Source organism: Pristiophorus japonicus, chromosome 8, assembly GCF_044704955.1.
Source record: "Pristiophorus japonicus isolate sPriJap1 chromosome 8, sPriJap1.hap1, whole genome shotgun sequence".
Classification (NCBI taxonomy): Eukaryota; Metazoa; Chordata; class Chondrichthyes; family Pristiophoridae; genus Pristiophorus; species Pristiophorus japonicus.
The window spans coordinates 86,321,255-86,345,326 of NC_091984.1; the positions used below are offsets into that span (position 1 = coordinate 86,321,255).

General features: G+C 45.3%; 1 protein-coding gene across 1 annotated transcript in view; it reads left to right on the plus strand.

Annotated features, from left to right (window-relative positions):
- Nucleotides 1–24,072, plus strand: part of LOC139268610 (solute carrier family 35 member D2-like protein) — a 101,710-nt gene that overhangs the window by 53,467 nt on the left and 24,171 nt on the right. The window contains exons 8-9 of the mRNA XM_070887006.1: nt 2,079–2,171; nt 19,729–19,796. Of these exons, the coding sequence (XP_070743107.1) occupies nt 2,079–2,171; nt 19,729–19,796 (161 nt within the window). The remainder of the gene's footprint in view (nt 1–2,078; nt 2,172–19,728; nt 19,797–24,072) is intronic.

A 24,072-nucleotide genomic window follows, 5' to 3' on the forward strand; every position in this document is an offset into this window, starting at 1 on the left:
CCGCGCGTGCCCTCCCCCCCTCGCCCCGCGCGTGCCCTCCCCCCCTCGCCCGCGCGTGCCCTCCCCCCCCTCGCCCGCGCGTGCCCTCCCCCCCTCGCCCGCGGCGCGCCCTCCCCCCCGCGCGCGCCCTCCCCCCTCGCCCGCGCGCGCCCTCCCCCCCCCCCGCCCGCGCGCGCCCTCCCTCCCGCCCCCGCCCGCGCGCCCTCCCTCCGCCCCCGCCCGCGCCCTCCCCCTCCCCCTCGCCCTCGCGCGCCCTCCCCCCCTCGCGCGCCCTCCCCCCCGCGCCCTCCCCCCCTCCCCCCCCTCGCGCGCCCTCCCCCCCCGCGCGCGCCCGCAAATAATCTGGGTTATTTTCTTGTCTTCGATTTCGCTTAATTTTACTGGTTGATGGTCACAGCCCCCAAATAGAGCCATCATCCTTTGGCACACCTGCAGCTGGGCCAACAACTTTTAAGGAAAGGGAACAGTGTTGCAAACAGGACTCCCATTGTGGCATTGTGATAATTTATTACACTTTTCTGTCCCCGCCATAACTTCTGGACAGCGATATTCCTTTAAGAGTTGGTTCCTGACTGGATTTTCAGGTCCTCTGCCAAGTGTACTGCTGGCCAGGCTCTCCAGGCAAGTTTGTCCTATGCTTGTGGCTTATGTAAATAAAGGGATAGGATCTTTTATTAGAAAATTGGGGCCAGGCCAGCCCTCTGTGCTGCAGATCACCCTATGAATTAGGCCAGCACAATCCCATTACTACCACACCTAGAAAATTGTGTCTTGTATTTCAATACAAGTATTGTATTTCACTAATGGGGTGTTTAGCTGTGCTTGATTTTAAAAATGGTGTGCGGAAAATAGAATTTTAATCCTGTATATTTTGAAGATATCTTTTTTTTTTAAAGTGGTCCAAAAGGATTTCCAATGCAAAATTGAAAAGCTGAAACGGCTGCTCAGAGAAGGTTTGTCTGTATCTAAGGCCCCCAGAAAGACTTTATCTGCTTCTGAAAACATAAAGAAAAAGGTGTTGGAACAGCCCTGAATTGTAATAGCAAGCATTATAAGGTTGACCAAAATCTTTTTTAATGCAAAAGGTCACAAGTGAGTTATCTTGCTCACAGAAATTAATCGGTAACATTAACTGTAATGATACATATTGCTAATCTTGCTGTCTTGTGTCTACAGAGCAACCTTGTAGTTCATTGGGAAGAGAGCAGCAATTTGCTTAAAATTATTTTTATATTGAGAAACGTACTACAGGTATCGCTTCTGGAGACTCTGAAATTGAAAAGAACTGGGTGGTGCAGTAAGATCAATATGCTGCATATTTACCTCAGACCCAGGTTTGAATACAACCTCGACTCCCTTTCTTGTACCTGGAGTGCAATCAGTTTTGACCAATTTCAGCCTTATTGGTGGGAGTTCACGGGAGAATTGTACTGGGAGTGTGTTTTTCAGAGGCTGGGCTCAAGGTTTATTAGTGTACTCCCAGGTTTACACCAACGCAACTTTGAAACAGTGAAGCTCCTGGAAATATCTCGGGTTTTTTGTTGGGAAGTACCTGACATTGCTTGACACTCCACCATGGCAGCATGACTACAATCGAGAAATCCAAGAGTGGTGATTCTGGGTGCACCTTCTTCCACAACAAGCACAGTGTGTTGGTGCTCCCGTGCTCCAGTCGAAAGATGTTTGTGCTGAGGAATGGAAGAGTTTCTATTTTGCGCATCCAATGTCAAGTGCAGAGTAAGGCCACTCTTTCCTCTCCCAGCAGTGTGCTTCCGACTGCACAAATGTGACATTTTTTCCATTTGCATATCAACCATATAAGTGAAACTGCCAAATGGTGCTAAATTAGTTGTTTTCATGCTGCGGGTGCATACTTGAAAAGAATGAGATTGTTAAAACTCACTTATCATAGGACGGAGAGTTTGAACTCGGTTCCCAGGCGGTTAACAAGAAACCCTCATCCCATACAATTTAAGCTTGGGTCTCAGAAAAGAAAGGTCACTATTATTTCATTGCACTACCCAGACCCCCAAAATCTGTGTTGTATACTTATACTGATTACTCTGATTTCTTTGTAGGAACTGGGTAAATATGGACTACTTTATTACAATGCCCTCTTTATGATTTTGCCTTCTTTGGCCATTGCATATTTCACAGGAGATCTTCAAAAGGTAAGCACTTCTCTTTTCCAAAACACAAAAATACTGCAATCGTGTTTTAACTTTCAGAGATTTACAATGTTTTTTTTAAACATTAGTTTTCAAAGTGTGGGTTCCACCCCTTCTCTCTTCTGTTGCTACTCTGGGATCCCCATCAATCTCCCACCTGATGCATTCTTCCTCTTTTTCTCTCCTTCTTCCATGCCATGGTCCTTTCCTTGATGTATCCATTGCCAGTCCACTTGCCAGTGCTGCTCCCTTGACAGTCCAGGCTCTTGCTTCAAGTTAAATTGCAATGGGTGCAGACTATCCTTGTGCAGTGGCAGAAATTCCTAATCTTGCAATAATTATTTGCCACGTCGGGAATTCCTATCCAGTGTGGTAGAGAGTCAGCGCCCAGAGTAAAATAGTGGCGTTCGGTAGTACCTGTGGGTTACAATTTTTAGGCTCTCAGTAGATATTTCAGTAGTGCTAAGTGCAAGGGATTATTCTTACAAATGAGCCATTGTTCCTTGCAAACTGAAGTATGACCTATATGCAAAATATCTGGCAATGTAGCATTGCCCAGGTTGAACAAAGCCTCTTGTTACTGTAAATTACTTGAAATGAAAATGACACGAGCCTTCTCATGTTCTCCTATTCAGTTATCCAAAGAATTGAGTCTGGGTTGGGCTATCAATCTACAAATCAAATTTATTAAAAGTAAAAATTAAAAACCGACTTTCCTATATAAGAACATAAGAAATAGGAGCAGGAGTAGGTCACCTGGCCCCTCGAGCCTGCTCCGCCATTTAATAAGATCATGGCTGATCTGATCATGGACTCAGCTCTACTTCCCTGCCCGTTCCCCATAACTCTTTATTCGTTTATCGCTCAAAAATCTGTCTTATCTCCTCCGCCTTAAATATATTCAGTGACCCAGCCTCTACATCTCTCTGGGGCAGAGAATTCCATAGATTTATAACCTTCCTCCTCGTCTCAGTTTTAAATGGACGGCCCCTTATTCTGAGACTGTCCCGTAGTTTTAGTTTCCCCTACGAGTGGAAATATCCTCGCTGCATCCACCTTGTCGTGCCCTCTCATTATCTTATGTTTCATTAAGATCACCTCACATTCTAATGAGTATAGGCCCAACCTACTCAACCTAACCTACTCAACCTATCTTCATAAGACAACCCCTCATCTCCGGAATCAACCTAGTGAACCTTCTCTGAACAGCCTTCAATGCAAGTATATCCTTCCTTAAATACAGAGACCAAAACTGTACGAAGTACTCTAGATGTGACCTCACCAGTACCCTGTACAGTTGTAGCAGGACTTCTTTGCTTTTATACTCTATCCCCCTTGCAATAAAGGCCAACATTCCATTTGCCTTCCTGATTACTTGCATACTAACTTTTTGTGTTTCATGCCAAGGTCCCTCTGTACTTCAGCACTTTACAATTTTTCTCCATTTAAATTATAATTTGCTTTTCTATTTTTTTCTGCCAAAGTGGAAACCTTTGCCCACACATTTAGCCTGTCTATATCCCTTTGCAGATTTTTTGTGTCCTCCTCACAATTTGCTTTCCTACCCATCTTTGTATCACCAGCAAACTTGACCACATTACACTTTGTCCCTTCATCCAAGTCATCAATATAGATTGTAAATAGTTGAGGCCCCAGCACCGATCCCTGCGGCAACCCACTGGTTACTGTTTGCCAACCGGACCATGATGCATTTATCCTGACTCTGTTTTCTGTTAGTTAGCCAATCCTCTATCCATGCTAATATATTACCCCCAACCCCGTGCAGAAATCTTTTATGTGGCACCTTATCAAATGCCTTCTGGAAATTCAAATACACCACATCCACTGATTCTCCCTTATCCACCCTGCTCATTACATCCTCAAAGAACTCCCAACAAACTTATCAATCATGATTTCCCTTTCATAAGACCATGCTGACTCTGCTTGATTGAATTATGCTTTTCCAAATGTCCCACTACTGCTTCCTTAATAATGGATTCCAGCATTTTCCCAACGACAGATGTTGGGCTAACTGGTCTATAGTTTCCTGCTTTTTGTCTGCCTCCTTTTTTAAATAAAGGCATTACATTTGCGGTTTTCCAATCCGTTGGGACCGCTCCAGAATCCAGGGAATTTTGGTAGATTACAACTAATGCATCCATTATCTCTGCAGCCACTTCTTTTAAGACCCTAGGATGTAAGCCATCAGGTCCAGGGGACTTGTCTGCCTTTAGTCCTATTATTTTACTGAGTACTACTTCATTAGTGATAGTGATTGTATTAAGTTCCTCCCTCCCTATAGCCCCTTGATTATCCACTATTGGGATGTTTTTAGTGTCTTCTACCGTGAAGACCGATACAAAATATTTGTTCAATGCCTCTGCTATTTCCCTGTTCTCCATTATTAACTTACATCGCTTATGTTCACCAAGTAATAAGACACATTTCAATAGCTCTCCTAATAATACCGGTTCTGGACCATTGCATACAATGCAGAACTTAGATTTTTGAGTCCACCCCATGGAACCATTATGTGCTCATCTCTACATGAGCTGTAGTACAATAGAAGGGGAAAAACTGTAGGAACTGGCTAAAAGCTGCCAAAAATATCTCTTTGGGCATAGAGCTTTGGGGGGGGGGGGGCGGGGGCGGCGGCGGCGGCGAGGGGGCGCGGGTGAAGAGGAAGGAGAGAGTGCCTCTGGACTGAAGAGAGCCAGGAAAAGAATGCCTTAATGAACAAGAGTTAGTGGGGGGAGGAGGAAAAGATTGCCTTTTAAACTGAGGGTCGGGAACGAGAAGGAAATAGTCTGTAACCTGGGAGAGAAAGGAAAATGTGCTTTAAAACTGAGGGAGTGGAGTGCCTCTGAACTATAGGTTTGCAAATGTGTGTGCTTAACTTCTTGGGGGCTGAGAAGAGAATCTCTGTGATAATCAGATTTTTATATTTGTGACTTAGTAGTACATTACTTCTGTCAGTTCTAATTTTTTTTTAATTCTTATTTTTAAAAAGCTTTTCTGGATGAAACACTTTGTACTTTTGAGTAGCTGTCTTTTGGAAATTAAAACTTGAGTCCCCTCCCTGGAATTGTCAATATTTTCTAGGAGTCCTCGAAACAGAATATTTTGAAGACCACCTCTGTAAACTCGTCATGGGCTTCTTATAGAAGCAGTTGCAAAATATTTTGTTTTTGTGCAAGGCCATCCCTATATAGAAAGTCTGAGAATAGCTGTACTATATTAACATGGTAGACCTAGATTTAGAACACATTGCTCAGCATCCAAAGCTGAGCTGAGTTGTATTTCAGGTTTAAAAATATTGATGCCATTTATCCCAGTATTATGAAAGAATTGCTGTAAATTCCTGATACTAATAATATTTTATGATGGATTTTTTGACATCACACACGTTCTTGTTTGAAGGATGAGCAAGGTGACTTTTCCCAGCTAATGCCAGTGCTGCTCTTTAATTACAACTGCAAAGAACGCTGGAGGATCCTAATGTGATTCTTCCTATTCCCCCTTCTTCCCTGTTCCAGTGGGAAAAGCAGCTGGACTCATCTATAGAATTCCCACATCTCTGGAGCCCAGTTTCTGATGCCAACTATGTGTCTTGGTCTTAGTTGAGATAGTGATGGGGTCAATATAGCAGCTTCTCGTAGAAAGTTCACATGTAAATGTTCGCGATGAAAGAAATGGTCTTCGCTTTGACAGCCCAATTGGTCTCATAGAGTAGGGTAAAGAACATAAAAAATAGGAGTAGGCCATACGGGCCCTCGAGCCTGCTCCACCAGTCAATAAGATCAAGGCTGATCGTCTACTTCAACTCCACTTTTCCCTCCCTATCCCCATGTCCCTTGATTCACTTGCAGTGGCTTCTCTTCCTGCTCCCGCATTCACTTGCAATGGCTTCTCTTCTCGCTCTCGCACTGTTAGCTCTGGTGTTCTCCCCAAGAATCTATCCTTGGCCCCATCCTATTTCTCATCTACATGCTTCCCCTTGGCGACATCATCTGAAGACACAGTGTCAGTTTCCATATGTACGCTGATGACACCCAGCTCTACCTCACCACCACTTCTCGCGACCCCTCCATGGTCTCTAAAATTGTCTTGACTGCTTGTCGAACATCCAGTTCTGGGTGCGCAGAAATTTTTTCCAATTAAATATTGGGAAGATTACAGCCATTGTCTTCAGTCCCCGCCACCCCCCCCCCCCCAACTCCATTCCTTAGCCACTGACTCCATCCCTCTCCCTGGCAAATGTCTGAGGCTGAACCAGACTGTTCGTAACCTTGGTGTCATATTTGACCCTAAAATAAGCTTCCGACCACACATCCGTGGCGTAGCTAAGACCGCTTGTTTCCATCTCCATTACATTGCCCATCTCCGCCCTTGCCTCAGCTCATTCGCTGCTGAAGCCCTCATCCATGCCTTTGTTACCTCCAGACTTGAGTATTTCAATGCACTCCTGGCTGGCCTCCCACGTTCTACCCTACGTAAAATTGAAGTAATCCAAAACTCAGCTGCCCGTGTCCTAACTCTGCACCAAGTCCCATTCACCCATTATCCCTATGCTCGCTGACCTATTAAGCAACACCTCGATTTGAAAATTCTCATCCTAGCTTTCAAATCTCGTCCCTCCCTATCTCTAATCTCCTCCAGCTCCACAACCCCCTGAGATATCTGCGCTCTTAATTCTGCCCTCTCGAGCATTCCTGATTATAATCGCTTAATCATTGGTGGCTGTGCCTTCAGCTGCCTCAGCCCTAAGCCCTGGAATTCCCTCCCTAAACCTCTCTACCTCGCTTTCCTCCTTTTAAGACACTCCTTAAAACCTACCTCTTTGACTAAGCTTTCGGTCATTTACCCTAATTTCTCCATATGTGGCTCAGTGTCAAATATTTGTCTTGTAACATTCCTGTGAAGTGCCTTGGGATGTTTTGCTATGTTAAAAGTGCTATATAAATATAAGTTGTTGATTCACTTAGTTTCAAAAAATCTATCGATCTCTGGCTTGAATATACTTGACGACTGAGCATCCACAGCTCTCTGGGGTAGAGAATTCCATTTGGATCAAGTCATCATCATCATAGGCAGTCCCTCGGAATCGAGGAAGACTTGCTCCCATTCCCAAAGTGAGTTCTTTGATGGCTGAACAGTCCGATATTAGAGCCACAGACCCTATTAGGTGGGACAGACATTCGTCGAGGGAAGGGGTCGGTGGGGCTGGTTTGCCGTGCGCTCCTTCCGCTGCCTGCGCTTGGCCTCTTCGAGTCTCAACGCAAAGCGCATGAAGAGCTCAACGCCCTCCCGGATGGACTTTCTCCACCTCGGGCGGTCTTCGGCCAGGGTCTCCCAGGTGTCAGTGGTGATGTCATACTTTATCAGGGAGGCTTTGAGGGGGTGTCCTTATAACGTTTCCATGTCCTCCTTTGGCTCTTTTACCATGAAGGGGCTCCGCATAAAGCATTTGTTTAGGGAGTCTCGTATCTGGCATGCGAACTATGTGGCCTGCCCAAGTGTGGTCAGTGCTTCAATTCTGGGGATGTTAGCCTGGTCGAGGACACTGATGTTGGTATGCCTGTCCTCCCAGGGGATTTGCAGGATCTTGTGGAGACCTCGTTGGTGGTACATCTCCAGCGACTTGAGGTGCCTTCTATACATCGTCCATGCCTCAGATCCATACAGGAGGGTGGGTATTACTGCAGCCCTGTAGACCATGAGCTTGGTGGTAGATTTGAGGGCCTGGTCAGGAATAGGGTACCGCTGGAGTTGGCTTTCCCTACCCCCACTCTGCCAATCACGCCTCCCCAGAGGGCTGTGTCTTTGATGACCTTGGCACTAAAATCACCCAGGAAGATCAATTTGTCGCATATGGGGACTGGGGACGCAGGACAAGGGTGTCTCGAGGTTGGAATAAAAACCCTCTTTAGCCTCATCCGTTGCATCGAGTGTAGGGGCGTACGCACTGATGACTGTGGCACATTGGTTCCGGGATAGAGTAATACGAAGAATCGTGAGACGTTCATTAACCCCACAGGGGGAGCCTTTGAGGCGGTCGACCATCTTATTCTTGACGGCAAAGCCGACTCCATGAAGGCGGCGTTCTGCCTCTGGTTTCCCTTTCCAGAAGAAGGTGTAACCTCCACTGTGTTCCTTCAACTGACCTTCCCCTGCCCGCCAGGTCTCGCTTAGGGCGGCGATGTCAATGTCAAAACGTCTGAGTTCCCAGGCAACTATGGCTTTGCGGCGTTCCGGCCTGTTGCTGTTGGGATTGTCCATGAGGGTCCTGACGTTCCAGGTCCCGAACTTCATACTGACGAAGTGGAAGATGCCTGTGCATGAGTTCTTTTAACGTGGGGTGGCCGCTGCACACCGGCAACCACACCGGCTTAGCTGAACAAGGTCTTGGTCCAGTGGTAAGGGGGTCCAAGACAACTGGAGACCATGCACAGCTCTATAAGCCTAATTGTCTACGGTGAAATGTTGGCCGCAAGCTCGGTGCCGAGTAGCGCCATTGATGGTAGGTGGCCTGAGGCTTGGTTGGGGGGCAGGCATTAGGAAGGACACTTCCAAAGTTATTTTAAAAGTTAATAAAGATCCCCAGTTTATTTTAAAAGTTTCTAAGAGTTGTTAAAAAGTCTAAGATGTAAGTCAATAATAGGTTAAGTCAATAATGGATCAAGTACCGAAAAGCTGCAACTACCTGTGAAGCTGCACTCAATTATGGGTCACAGGATATACAGGACAGAAAATTGTGGAGGTGAGGGTGGAGGAGAATAATTTGTAACAAATCTTTGATCACTAACTTTCATGCTGACCTGTATGTTGTAGACTGGTAGGATGTACATTTGTATCTGAATGGTTGACCTCTGCTGCGTTGTTTGCTGGGTGTTGCTGAGCGGTGATCATCATTCCCCTGCCCCATCTTCTCAGCCATTTGAAAATTGAAGGAGATCTCCAAATGATTTCAAAGCAGCATTAATGGAAGCCTAGAAGCAGATCATCTACCCAGCCATGGCTGGGGATAGAAACATAGAAACATAGAAAATAGGTGCAGGAGTAGACCATTCGGCCCTTCGAGCCTGCACCACCATTCAATAAGATCATGGCTGATCATTCCCTCAGTACCCCTTTCCTGCTTTCTCTCCATACCCCTCGATCCCTTTAAACCATAAGGGCCATTTCTAATTCTCTCTTGAATATATCCAATGAACTGGCATCAACAACTCTCTGCGGCAGAGAATTCCACAGGTTAACAACTCTCTGAGTGAAGAAGTTTCTCCTCATCTCAGTCCTAAATGGCCTACCCCTTATCCTAAGACTATGTCCCCTGGTTCTGGACTTCCCCAACATCGGGAACATTCTTCCCGCATCGAATCTGTCCAGTCCCGTCAGAATCTTTTATGTTTCTATGAGATCCCCTCTCATCCTTCTAAACTCCAGTGAATAAAGGCCCAGTTGATCCAGTCTCTCCTCATATGACAGTCCTGCCATCCCAGGAATCAGTCTGATGAACCTTCGCTGCACTCACTCAATAGCAAGAACGTCCTTCCTCAGATTAGGAGACCAAAACTGTACACAATATTCCAGATGAGGCCTCACCAAGGCCTTATACAACTGCAATAAGACCTCCCTGCTCTCCTATATCCAGGTCTCGTTGCACCTCCCCTTTTCCTAATCTGCCGCCATCCAGATAATATTCTGCCTTCGTGTTTTTGCCCCCAAAATGGATAACCTCACATTTATCCACATTATACTGCATTGGCCATGCATTTGCCCACTCACCCAACCTGTCCAAGTCACTCTGCAGCCTCTTAGCATCCTCCTCACAGCTCACACCGCCACCCAGTTTAGTGTCATCCGCAAACTTGGAGATATTACACTCAATTCCATCATCCAAATCGTTAATGTATATTGTAAAGAGCTGGGGTCCCAGCACTGAGCCCTGCGGCACTCCACTAGTCACTGCCTGCCATTCTGAAAAGGACCCGTTTATCCCGACTCTCTGCTTCCTATCTGCCAACCAGTTCTCGATCCACGTCAGTACATTACCCTAATACCATACGCTTTGATTTTGCACACCAATCTCTTGTGCGGGACCTTGTCAAAAGCCTTTTGAAAGTCCAAATACACCACATCCACTGGTTCTCCCTTGTCTGCTAGTTGCATCCTCAAAAAATTCTAGAAGATTTGTCAAGCTTGATTTCCCTTTCATAAATCCATGCTGACTTGGTCCAATCCTCTCACTGCTTTCCAAATGCGCTGCTATTTCATCCTTAATGATTGATTCCAACATTTTCCCCACTACTGATGTCAGGCTAACCGGTCTATAATTAGCCGTTTTCTCTCCCTCCTTTTTTAAAAAGTGGTGTTATATTAGCTACCCTCCAGTCCATAAGAACTGATCCAGAGTCGATAGACTGTTGGAAAATGATCACCAATGCATCCACTATTTCTAGGGCCATTTCCTTAACTACTCTGGGATGCAGACTATCAGACCCCGGAGATTTATCGGCCTTTAATCCCATCAATTTCCCGAACACAATTTCCCGCCTAATAAGAATATCCTTCAGTTCCTCCTTCTCACTAGACCTACTGTCCCTTAGTACAATCGGAAGGTTATTTGTGTCTTCCTTCGTGAAGACAGAACCGAAGTATTTGTTCAATTGGTCTGCCATTTCTTTGTTCCCCATTATAAATTCACCTGAATCCGACTGCAAGGGACCTACGTTTGTCTTCACTAATCTTTTTCTCTTCACATATTTATAGAAGCTTTTGCAGTCAGTTTTTATGTTTCCTGCAAGCTTTCTCTCGTACTCTATTTTCCCCCTCTTAATTAAACTCTTAGTCTTCCTCTGTTGAATTCTAAATTTCTCCCAGTCCTCAGGTTTATTGATGGTGCTAGATGATTTGAGGATAGAAAATGCTTCAGTATTGTACTTGTATATAACATTTTATGAAATAGGTAGATGTAAAGAACATTTCTTAATTTTACAGAAATGACAACCTTCAAAAGGTTAGCAACATCCGAATCTCTAATTTCATTACTCAAGTGGTGCAGCACCTTTAGTAAAGAGAATAACTCAGTCAATTCATGACCTAATAGTATAACCATCCATTGAAGATCTGCGGTGCAATATAATTTGGCAGTTGAGTCTGAGTACAAGTTTTAAAATCCAGGATCCATCACAAACTTTCTGAACACATTTGCTCTCCATATTTAATTTTGCCAACCTTTCCCAGTCACTTTCTTTGCTTACCAGCAGTTTAGTTTTGATAACAGGTATACTTTCTCCATCTGTGAGACCATGATAGAGACAACTAGTTGGTCTAACAGTCAAATACATTCTACTACAGTTAGGACACTGGCTAAAATTAACATTTCTGTTCAGGGAACGAATCACGTATGGACTTCAAAACCAGCCAGTTACCATAGCAGCTGGTAACTTTTTTCATAGTTTGGTGGATGGAGGGAAACAGAACAAAGGTGCTTTAAACATGCTCCTGAGTAAAATTAAAATTTCAGGTAGTGTAGAAATTGTTGCGAAGAAGGCCATTGGAATAATTACAGTACAGGAGAGCAGCCATTGATTGTATACAGTGCCTTATCTTTAGCAATGTGAGTTGTAGCAAAATCAGTATATTGGTGTATGTTGTGTTGATGGATTTATGTTCAGAGTTTGATACCTAACGTTAATAATGTTAAAATGTTTGATTTTTTGTACCCTGGAGATTCATTGTACGCAGCATGGAGCTTTTAGGATTTTTTTTTTACTGAATTTTTTCCCATAAATCTTCAATGAAGAACTGACTTTTTAGTGAAAGGCTATTTTAAGGATTTTACGAGCTGCAAGGATACCTAGGAAAAGGAAGGCAAGAAAAGTATAAAGGGACTTTCACTCAAATAAATTGGAATTGGAGGGACAGGAGAGAGCCTGAAATTAGCTCAGTGTGTTAATTTTATGATTTTGTTTTGTTTCGATGAAATATAGTTGCAAGGATCTTTTTTTAAAAAAAGAGTATTTAACTTGGATAGTATTTTAATTGTATCCATCCATCTTAAAACTGTTTCAGAATATGGATGGGGTAATGTTTAGTATGTGAACACTGGATCATTTGTGAGAGGCCCCCTGCTTGTGGCTGTTCTGACAGTACTGAGTTGTTGGAGTAATTACTCAGACTTGATGTCTGCCCAGTTGGAATTTCTTCAAGACATACGTACCTTGTGGAGAAAAGAGGCCAGGGAGCCCCGAGCAGAATAGAACTTCTGTTTTAATATCTCAAGGGTTGTTTTAATTGACCCTGCCTTTGGCAGGCACTGTAGCAAATTCTAGGGAAAGAAGGAGGAACAGGAATGAGAAAAAGTTTGCAAATTTGTACTTTCGGGGGCCATGATTTCAGAAACACTTTTTTTTGTTGTGCATGGCATTACCAACCAAAGTTCCTTTTTACTTTTTGAAACAGTTGTAGATTTCAAACATCAGATCTGTTCACTGACTAGATTATTCAAGGTTTACCAGTGACTTGCCCATGGAAAGTTTAGTTGCACGAAGGTCCATTCATGAAAATAGTTCACTTTTTCCCAGTGTAGGACAACAAAAAGAAAAGTACAAGAGTGTTTTTTGTGGTCATCACAAGACAAATGCTTAAGACCGCTGCTTTACTTGCGTAGAAGAAAATGCCTTCATGGGCCCAAGTTTCCACAAGAAAAAAAATGGGCACCCCTCCGAGCTGGGCGCCCGTTTTTCGCGCCTAAAACGGCGCCTAAAAAGATCCTCGGTATTCTCCACCGACTTACAGGTCCTGTGGCACTCGGCGCAGCCAGCACGAGCTGTGGGGGGGGCGGAGCCAGGTCCCTGCGCTGAAAACAGTGCCGGGACCTCTGCACATGCGCGCTACAGTCGGCACGCAAGTGCAGTAGCTCCAGGCGCCGAACTGTGTGGGAGGGGCCCGAAGCACGCAGCCCCTAGCCCTGGCTGAATGGCCTCACTGGGGCTGCGTGAATGAGGCTCCTCCCACGGCCAGCTCCTGCTCCCGCCCGACCAGACCCGACACTCGCTCCCCCCCCCCCCCCGATCCGACACCCGCTCACCCCCCTGAGACCTGCTCCCCCCCGCCCTGACCGAGACCCGCTCTCTCCTCCTCCCCCCCCCCCCGCCCCGACCCGACACCCGCTCCCCCAACCCGACACCCGCTCCCCCAACCCGACACCCGCTCCCCCGCCCCAACCCGACACCCTAGACCCGCTCCCCCCCCGCCCCGACCGAGACCCGCTCTCCCCCCGCCCCGACCGAGACCCGCTCTCCCCCCCCCCGCCCCGACCTGAGTCCCGCTCCCCGCCCCGACCCGAGGCCCGCTCCCCCCCCGACCTGACACCCGCTCCCCCCCCCCCCGACCCGACACCCGCTCCCCCCCCCCCGACCCGACACCCGCTCCCCCCCCCCCGACCCGACACCCGCTCCCCCCCCCCGACCCGACACCCGCTCCCCCCCCCCGACCCGACACCCGCTCCCCCCCCCCCGACCCGACACCCGCTCCCCCCCCCCCCGACCCGACACCCGCTCCCCCCCCCCCGACCCGACACCCGCTCCCCCCCCCGACCCGACACCCGCTCCCCCCCCCCCCGACCCGACACCCGCTCCCCCCCCCCCCCCGACCCCCGCTCCTGTTCCCCGACCCCCCCCCTCTCTTCTCTCCCCTCCCTACCCTCTCTCCCCTCTCTCCTCTCCCCCTCCCTCCTCCCTCTCCTCCCCTCCCTGTCTCCCCCTCTCTCCTCCCTCTCTCCCCCTCTCTCTCCCTCCCCTTCTCTCTCTCCCTCCCCCTCTTGCTCAGCGGCACGAACAGCTGCAGAATTCTCCCTGGCTGAAGCACTTAGTCAGGTAGGAAGATGGTTTATTTAATCTTTTCTTGGCTTATAAATGTTTATTCAGGTTGGATTTATTTGTATAATATTTGTAGAAGTATAAATAAGGATTTATTGTCGAATTTAATGAGTTCCCTTCCCCCCACCTCGTTCTGGGCGCCTAATTTGTAACCTGCGCCTGATTTTCTAATGTGTAGAACAGGTTTTTTCAGTTCTACAAAAATCTTCTCTGGCGCCATTCTACGTTAGTTTGGAGTACATTTTCACTGTGGAAACTTTCAAATCAGGCGTCAGTGGCCGGACACGCCCCCTTTTGAAGAAAATATTCTGTTCTAAACTAGAACTGTTCTACCTGACTAGAACTGCAGAAAAAAAAATGTGGAGAATTGCGATTTCTAAAATAGTCCGTTCTCCACCAGTTGCTCCTAAAAATCAGGCGCGAATCATGTGGAAACTTGGGCCCTAAGTGTTTACCTACCGTGAAAATTATTAAATTCTTTCCAATATTATAAATCTAGCACAAGCTGTCTAGTGAATTAGTCTGATGTCCAGCATGCTAAAACAGAGTGGAAGTTTACTATATTTTACTATGATTAGTCAACGTTATGTGTTCCTATTCTTGCACTGTTCGAAGTGGCACTGTGGCGGGGTGGGGATGGGTATGTATTTCCTGCTGGTGTGAAATGAAGTTAGCAGATGAGCTGCTCTGGACCTGTGCATTTTGCAGCTTCTGAAATTGATAGATTTGGCAGGTGCTTGGGAGCGTATTGCATGTCAGTTTTCTCCACAAAAGCATTATGGAGAGGCTAATCTGGAGAAAGGAAAATAAAGTACTGCTGCATGAGGATAAGGGAATCAAACTATATGTGGCTTTCAGGGGGGTGTAGAATTGTATTTGTTTGTTTCTTTACCCCCTTTTCTGTTCTCGCTAGGGTAAGCACGTTCATTACCTCTAGTAAAACCTGAATGTAGGTTTTAAAGTTTTTTTCATACCCAGGTCAAGTCAATGAACCTCAAGGTGTGGACAAAAAAATAAATGAGGATCCCTAAAAGTAACCTATTTGTAGAACAGGAGTACTCCTGCCCGTTTTCCTTTCTCCTTTCTTGAAACCATTAACTACTTCTTGCTGGGGTATGTTCCACAGATGGTAGTGTTTGCTCTGTAGTGGGTTGCCCAAGTCGCACATCCAGGACTTTGTTAATATGCATCAGATTATTCAACTGGAGATGTCTTTACTGTTAAGCCTGAATATGTTCTTATCCAATGCTCAATTGTACACTTTCCTATTGGGGTTTGCTGGACAACTAATCCAAGCAGGAATCCTGATCAATTTTCCCTTTCCTAAACCAAGGGTCACTGAGGCCACACCCCTGACTTTACCCTGGTGAGATCAATTATCGCAGCACAGGCTGGGGATCAACGCTGGGCTGTCCTAATGTTAATGTGGTTTGCTACTGACTGGATAAATTTGCTGAGCCATCAACAAGGACAAGGAGGCTGGGGGTAGAGGGGAGAATCACTAAAATATATATTTTTAATTTGGTTAGGCTATGGAATGGACTGGAGCAGAGTTGGGTGGTTCATTAGAAAAGATATGTGACATAAGAGCATAAGTATTAGGAGCAGGAGTAGGCCATTTGTCCCCTCTACCTCAACTCCACTTTCCTGTACTATCCCCATATCCCTTGATTCCCTTAATATCCAAAAATCTATCGAATATACTCCAAGACTGAGCCTCCACAGCCCTGTGGGGTAGAGAATTCCAGAGATTCACCACCCTCTGAGTGAAGAAGTTTCTCCTCATCTCAGTCCTAAATGGCTGACCCCTTATTCTGAGACCGTGATCCCTGGTTATAGTCTCCTCAGCCAGAGGAAATATCCTCCCTGCATCTACCCTGTCATGCCCTGTAAGAACTTTATATGTTTCAATGCGATCACTTCTCATTCCTCTAAACTCTACAGAATATAGGTCCAGTCTACTCAATCTCTCCTCATAGGACAATCTCCTATCCCAGGAATCAGTCTGGTGAACCTTTGTTGCACTTCCTCAATGGCAAGTACATCCTTCCTTGGGAAAGGAGACCAAAACTGTACACAATACTCCAGGTGCGGTCTCACCAGGGCCCTATATAATTGCAGTAAAACGTCTTTACTCTTGTACTCAAATCCTCTTGTAATAAAGGCCAACATATCATTTGCTTTCTTAATTGCTTGCTGTACCTACATGTTAACTTTCAGTGACCCAGGTCCCTCTGAACACCATTTAAAAAATACTCTGCTTTTCTATTTTTCCTACCAAAGTGAATAACTTCACATTTCTCCACATTATATTCCATTTGCCATGTTCTTGCCCACTCACTTAACCTGTCTATGTCCCCTTGAAGTCATTTTGCATCCTCCTGACATCTAGCATTCCCATCTGGCTTTGTATCATCAGCAAACTTGGATATATTACATTTGGTCCCATCATCCAAATCATTGATATAGATTGTGAATAGCTGGGGCCCAAGCACCGATCCTTGTGGCACCCCACTAGTTACAGCCTGCCGACCCGAAAATGACCCGTTTATTCCTACTCTCTGTTTTCTGTCTGTTAACCAATCCTCAATCCATGCTAGTATATTATCCCCAATCCCATGAGCCCTAATTTTGTTTAATAACCTCTTGTGTGGCACCTTATCGAATGCCTTCTGAAAATCCAAATACACCACATCCACTGCCCCCCCCTTATCTATTCTACTAGTTACAACCTCAAAAAGCTCTAACAGATTTGTCAAACATGATTTCCCTTTCATAAATCCATGTTGACTCTGCCCAATCCTATTATTTTCAAAGTGCCCTGTTACCACATCCTTAATAATAGATTCTAGCATTTTCCCTACTACTGATGTCAAGCTAACTGGTCTGTAGTTCCCCGTTTTCTCTCTCCCTCTCTTAAATAGCGGGGTTACATTAGCTACCTTCCAATCTGCAGGAACTGTTCTAGAATCTATGGAATTTTGGAAGATGACAACCAAAGCATCACTATTTCTCTAGCCACTATTTCAAAACCCTAGGATGCAGGCCATCAGGTCCAGGGGATTTATCGGCTTTCAGTCCCGTTAATTTCTCCAGTACTATTTTATTTTACTAAAACTAATTTCTTTCAGTTCCTCATTCTCGCTAGACTTCTGAGACTCCACTATTTCCGGGAGGTTTTTCGTGTCTTCTTCCGTGAAGACGAAGTATTTCTTTTAATTTCTCTGCCATTTCCTTATTCCTCATTATTTTTTCTCCTGTCTCCGCCTGTAAGGGACCCACATTTACTTTTCCTAATCTTTTCCTTTTTACATACCTATCGAAACTTTTACAGTCTGTTTTTTGTCTCTAGCTAGTTTACTCTCATTCTATTTTCCCTTTCTTTATCAATTTCTTGGTCCTCCATTTCTGGATCCTAAAATCCTTCCAATCCTCAGGCTTACTGATCTTTTTGGCAACATTATAAACCTCTTTGATCTAATACTATCTTTATCTTCTCTTGTTAGCCATGATTGGATCACTTTTCTTGTGGGGTTTTTGTGCCTTAAAGGAATGTATTTTTAAATGGAGAAAAATTGCAAAGTGCTACAGTACAGAGAGACCTGGGGGTCCTTGTGCATGAAACACAAAAAGTTAGTATGCAGGTACAGCAGGTAATCAGAAAGGCAAATGGAATGTTGGCCTTTATTGCAAGGGGGATAGAGTATAAAAGCAGAGAAGTCCTGCTACAACTGTACAGGGTATTGGCGAGGCCAGACCTGGAGTACTGCGTACAGTTTTGGTCTCCGTATTTAAGGAAGGATATGCTTGCGTTGGAGGCCGTTCAGAGAAGGTTCACTAGGTTGGTTCCGGAGATGAGAGGGTTGACTTATGAATATAGGTTGGGCCTATACTCATTGGAGTTCAGAAGAATGAGAGGTGATCGTATTGAAACTTATAACATAATGAGGGGGCACGACGAGGTGGATGCAGAGAGAATATTTCCACTCAAAGGGGAAAGTAAAACTCAGGGACATAGTCTTAGAATAAGGGGCCGCCCATTTAAAACTGAGATGAGGAAAAAAATTTTCTCTGAGGATTGTAAAGCTATGGAATTCTTTACCCCGGAGAACTGTGGAGGCTGGGCCATTGAATATATTTAAGGCGGAGATAGACAGATTTTTGAGCGATAAGGGAATAGAGGGTTATGGGGAGCGGGCAGGAAAGTGGAGCTGAGTCCATGATCAGATCAGCTATGATCTTATTGGATGGCGGAGCAGGCTCGAGGGGCCAAATGGCCTATTCCCACTCCTATTTCTTATGTTCTTATGTTTGTTGTAAATTATGTATTAATTCTTTAAATGCTAGCCATTGCTTTTTCTACCGTCCTACCTTTTAATGTCGTTTCCCAATCTACTGTAGCCAATTCTCCCCTCATACCAATGTAGTTACCTTTGTTTAGATTTAAAGCCCTAATTTAACTAAATCACTTTCAAACTTAATGTAAAATTCTATTATATTATGGTCATTCTTCTCTAAAGGCCCCTTTACTACAAGGTTATTAATTAGGATGCGTTTATTTGTACTAATTGAATTGCAGTCGTTTCTTTGATTGGCTCTCTATTATCACATGGCCTGTTGCTGATTGGTCCCCTTGGAGGATAAGCCACACCCTGAAATTTCTCTGGAATGTGTATTGGAACCGCCCAGCCTAAGTTGCATTGTAACATGATCCATTTAGACTTCAGAAGTCAGAAAGGATACTTCCTTACCTCAGCGCAAGTGCATGATCTCTCCCACCCACCCCACCCCCACTACGCCACCATACATGGTGCATTGTGTGTGGATTGTTAACAGGTTTATTAGTTATGAAGTGAATAGTGATAGTGTCGTGACTTCTGGATTTCATCCAATCCAACAATGTCCCCTGACCCACCGAGCTTTCCGTCTTCCATGAGTTCCTTCTTTCTCTCTCCCCCATTCCAACAAACAACCAGGCTCTCTCTTCCCCCCACCCCCACTCCAACAACCAGGCTCTCTCTCTCTTTCCCCCCCCCCACCTCAACCAGGCTCTCTTTCCCAACCCCCTCACCCTAACAACCAGGCTCTCTCTCTCTCCTCACCCCAACAGCTAGGCGCTCTCTCTGCCCCCGCTGCTGCTTTCCGCGCGGCTCAGGGCTCGGTGGCTTGTGGCTCAGCAGGGGCCTCAGGGCTCAGCGGGTGGCTCAGTCGGGCAAAGTGGTCAGGATCATCGTGGCCAATTGCGGGGTCCCACATCCGGTTCAGGGCCCCACTTCCGGTTCCGGGGGTGGGGGGGTAGAGTCCGGAGGAGGATGCAGGCGCAGATGGACGAAAATCGTTGGTACAAATAGTCATATTGTATTAATTAACCCTTTCTCATTGCACAATACTAGATCTAAAATAGCATGTTCTCTAGTTGGTTCCTCAACATACTGATCTAGAAAACTATCTTGTATACATTCCATGAATCCGTCCTCCACACTATTATTGCATATTTGCTTTGCCCAGTCTATATATGTAGATTAAAGTCCCTCATGATTATTGTTTTACCTTTGTTACATGCACCTCTAATTTCCTGATTTATATGACTGAGATATGTCGAACATACATAGTTCACCTTTCATGTTTTAAGAAAAGTGATTAAGTGAATTTGAACAAGTTTTTGTTTTCCTTTCCAGGCAGTTGATTTTGAAGGCTGGTCAAATACAATGTTTGTGATTCAGTACCTGCTTTCCTGTATAATGGGGTAAGTGTATGCTATGTTATTGTTTTCATCCAAGAATAAAAGGCTTCAGATGAATGTATATGAAATCCAGTTGTGAATGTTGGGTGAGGGCAAGATTAAGCTCTGCTGGGATACCACCCATACTCATAATGAAATGCAATGCGGAAACTCATTATTTAACCTTGTACATGAAGCATTGCCATTTGAACTTAAAATTAGTTCAAAATTTCAAAAAATCCGTAGACTTGAACGGATGTGGCAGACATCTGGTTTAGCCATTCACTGCCCGATCTGGCTCGAACACACAAAACACTATCGGTTCTTACTCTTGTTTACAAAAACTGCTCACTATTCCAGGATCATTCTGGATTGCAAAAATAACCCCAGGCTACCTTTCTCTACTGCTAACAGTCTCCTTAAACCCCTCTTCCCTATCTCCACCACACTCACCTCCAACAAGTGTGAGGAGCTCGTGGACTTCTTTGTCTCAAAGACTCAGACCATCCGATCAGCTTACTCTGCGAGTTCCCTTCCTTCACAGAGCCAAACTTCATCTGACGCTCCCACATGCCCTAGTCCTAAACTCATATCTTTTTCTAGTTTCTCTTTGATCTCCCCTCTTAATCTCTCCAAATTCATCTTATGAGACTCACTTCCTGTTCTCTTGACCCTATTTCCACTAAACTGCTGACCACCCAACTTCCTTTTCTGGCTCCCATGTTAGCCGACATTGTTAACGGTTTTCTGTCCTTGGGTACTGTTCCCCTCTCCTTCAGATCTGCTGTCGTCGCCTCTCTCCTCCAAAAATCAACCCTTGTTTGCTAGCTATCGCCCGATCTCCAACCTCCCTTTCCTGACCAAAGTACTTGAACGTGTTGTAGCCTCCCAAATCTGTGATCATCTTTCCATGAATTTAATGTTTGAATCCCTTCAACCTGGCTTTCGCCCCTGCCATAGTACCGAAACTGCTCTCATCAAAGTCACAAATGACATCCTTTGTAACTGTGACAAAGGTAAACTATCCCTCCCCGTCCTTCTGGACCTGTCTGCAGCCTTTGACACGGTTGACCATTCCATCCATCCTCCTCCAACGCCTCCACCAATGTCCAGCTGGGTGGGACTGCACTCACCTGGTTCCATTCTTATCTATGTAATCAAAGCCAGAAAATCTCCAGCAATGGCTTCTCTTCCCACTCCCACATAGTTACCTTTGGTGTACCCCAAGGATCTGTCCTTGGTCCCCTCTTATTTCTCATCTATATGCTGCCACTTGGCGATATCGTCAGAAAACACGGAGTCAGTTTCTACATATACGCAGACAACACCCAGCTCTACCTCTCCACCACTTCTGTCGACCCCTGATTGGTATCTAAATTGTCAGATTGCTTGTCTGACATCCAGTACTGGATGAGCAGAAATTTTCTCCAATCAAATATTGGGAAGACCAACGCCATTATCTTTGGTCCCCGCCACAAACTGCATTCCCCAACCACTGACTCTATCCTCTCCCTAGCATCAATCTGAGAGTGAACAAGACTGTTCGCAATCTAGGCGTCATATTTGACCCTGAAATGAGATTCCAGCCACATATCCGCGGCATAACTAAAACCGCTTTTATCCACCTCCGTAACATAGCTCACCTCCACCTCTGTCTCAGCTCTTCTGCTGCTGAAACCTTCATTCATGCCTTTGTTACCTCTAGACTTGGCTACTCTAACTCACTCCTGGCTGGCCTTTCACGTAAGCTTGAAGTCATCCAAAATTCAGCAGTCCGTGTACTAACCCGCACGAAGTCAAGATCACCCATCACCCCTGTGCTTTCTGACCTACATTGGCTTCCAATTAAACAACGCCTCGATTTTAAAATTCTCATCCTTGTTTAAAAATCACTCCATGGACCTGCCTCCCCCTATCTCTAATCTTTTTCAGCCTCACAATCCTACAAGATGTCTGCGCTCCTCAAATTCTGGCCTCTTGAACATCCCTCATAACTGCTCAACCATCGGTGGACGTGCCTTCAGCTGCCTGCGCCCTAAGTTCTGGAACTCCCTCCTTAAACCTCTGCGCCTCTCTACCTCTCTTTCCTCCTTTAAGACGCTCGTAAAAATCTATCTTTTTAAACAAGCTTTTGATTATCTGCCTTAATTTCTTTTGTGGCTTGGTGTCAAATTTATCTGTGTGTCTGTAACACTGTTGTGAAGTGCATTGGGATGTTTTAATACGTTAAAGGCGCTATATAAATAAAAGTTGTTGTTATTATTTGGGTAAGGTACTGGAGAGCAGCTGGCATTTGTAGAACTGTACCTGAGCACAAGTAGTGTATTTCGACATTCTTCGTCACTCTCCTTGGTATTCTGTAGCACTCGTTGATCTCCCAGAACAGAACCCGAACTGTTTCGCCTTCTACTCCCAGCAAACATCTTGCATCTTGAGAGTCAACCTGTCCTCATAACTTTCTAAGCCCCGGTATCATTCTGATTAATCTGCGTATCCTTCTTGTGGTGCTGTGCCCAAAAGTGAACACAGTAATATAGACGAGGTCTCTCGAAGGCGCTATCAACTGAAGTATAACCGTTTCCCCTTGGTATTCCAGCCCGCTTGAGATAAAAGGCCAACATTCCATTAACTTTATTGATTGCTTTTTGTACCATAGAAACATAGAAAATAGGTGCAGGAGTAGGCCATTCGGCCCTTCGAACCTGCACCACCATTCAATAAGATCATGGCTGATCATTCACCTCAGTATCCCTTTCCCCCTTTCTCTCCATATCCCTTGATCCCTTTAGCCATAAGAGCTATATCTAGCTCCCTCTTGAATATATCTAATGAACTTGCATCAACAACTCTCTGCGGTAGAGAATTCCACAGATTAACCACTCTCTGAGTGAAGAAGTTTCTCATCATCTCAATCCTAAATGGCTTACCCCTTATCCTTAGACTGTGACCCTTGGTTCTGGACTTCCCCAACATCGGGAATATTATTCCTGCATCTAACCTGTCTAGTCCCGTCAGAATTTTATATGTTTCTATGAGATCCCCTCTCATTCTTCTAAACTCCAGTGAATACAGGCCCAGTCGATCCAGTCTCTCTTCATATGTCAGTCCTGACATCCCGGGAATCAGTCTGGTGAATCTTCGCTGCACTCCCTCAATAACAAGAACGTCTTTCCTCGGATTAGGAGACCAAAACTGAACACACTATTCCAAGTGAGGCCTCACCAAGGCCCCGTACAACTGCAGTAAGACCTCCCTGCTCCTATACTCAAATCCCCTAGCTATGAAGGCCAACATGCCATTTGCCGCCTTCACCGCCTGCTGTACCTGCATGCCAACTTTCAATGACTGATGTACCATGACACCCAGGTCTCGTTGCACCTTTCCTTTTCCTAATCTGCCGCCATTCAGATATTCTGCCTTCATGTTTTTGCCACCAAAGTGAATCACCTCACATTTATCCACATTATACTGCATCTGCCATGCATTTGCCCATTCACCTAACCTGTCCAAGTCACCCTGCAGCCTCTTAGCATTCTCCTTACAGCTCATACTGCCATCCAGCTTAGTGTCATCTGCAAACTTGGAGATATTACACTCAATTCCTTCGTCTAAATCATTAATGTATATTGTAAATAACTGGGGTCCCAGCACTGAGCCCTGCGGCACCCCACTAGACACTGCCTGCCATTCTGAAAAGGACCCGTTAATCCCGACTCTCTGTTTCCTGTCTGCCAACCAGTTCTCTATCCACGTCAATACATTACCCCCAATACCATGTGCTTTAATTTTGCACACCAATCTCTTGTGTGGGATTTTGTCAAAGGCCTTTTGAAAGTACAAATACACCATATCCACTGGTTCTCCCTCGTCCACTCTACTAGTTACATCCTCAAAAAATTCTAGAAGATTTGTCAAGCATGATTTCCCTTTCATAAATCCATGCTGACTTGGACCAATCCTGTCACTGCTTTCCAAATGCGCTGCTATTTCATCAAGTGGTGTTACATTAGCTACCCTCCAGTCCATAGGAACTGATCCAGAGTCGATAGAATGTTGGAAAATGATCACGAATGCACCCGCTGTTTCTAGGGCCACTTCCTTAAGTACTCTGGGATGCAGACTATCTCGCCCTGGGATTTATCTACCTTCAATCCCATCAATTTCCCTAACACAATTTCCTGACTAATAAGGATTTCCTTCAGTTCCTCCTTCTCACTAGACCCACTGTCCCCTAGTATTTCCGGAAGTTTAATTGTGTCTTCCTTTGTGAAGACAGAACCAAAGTATTTGTTCAATTGGT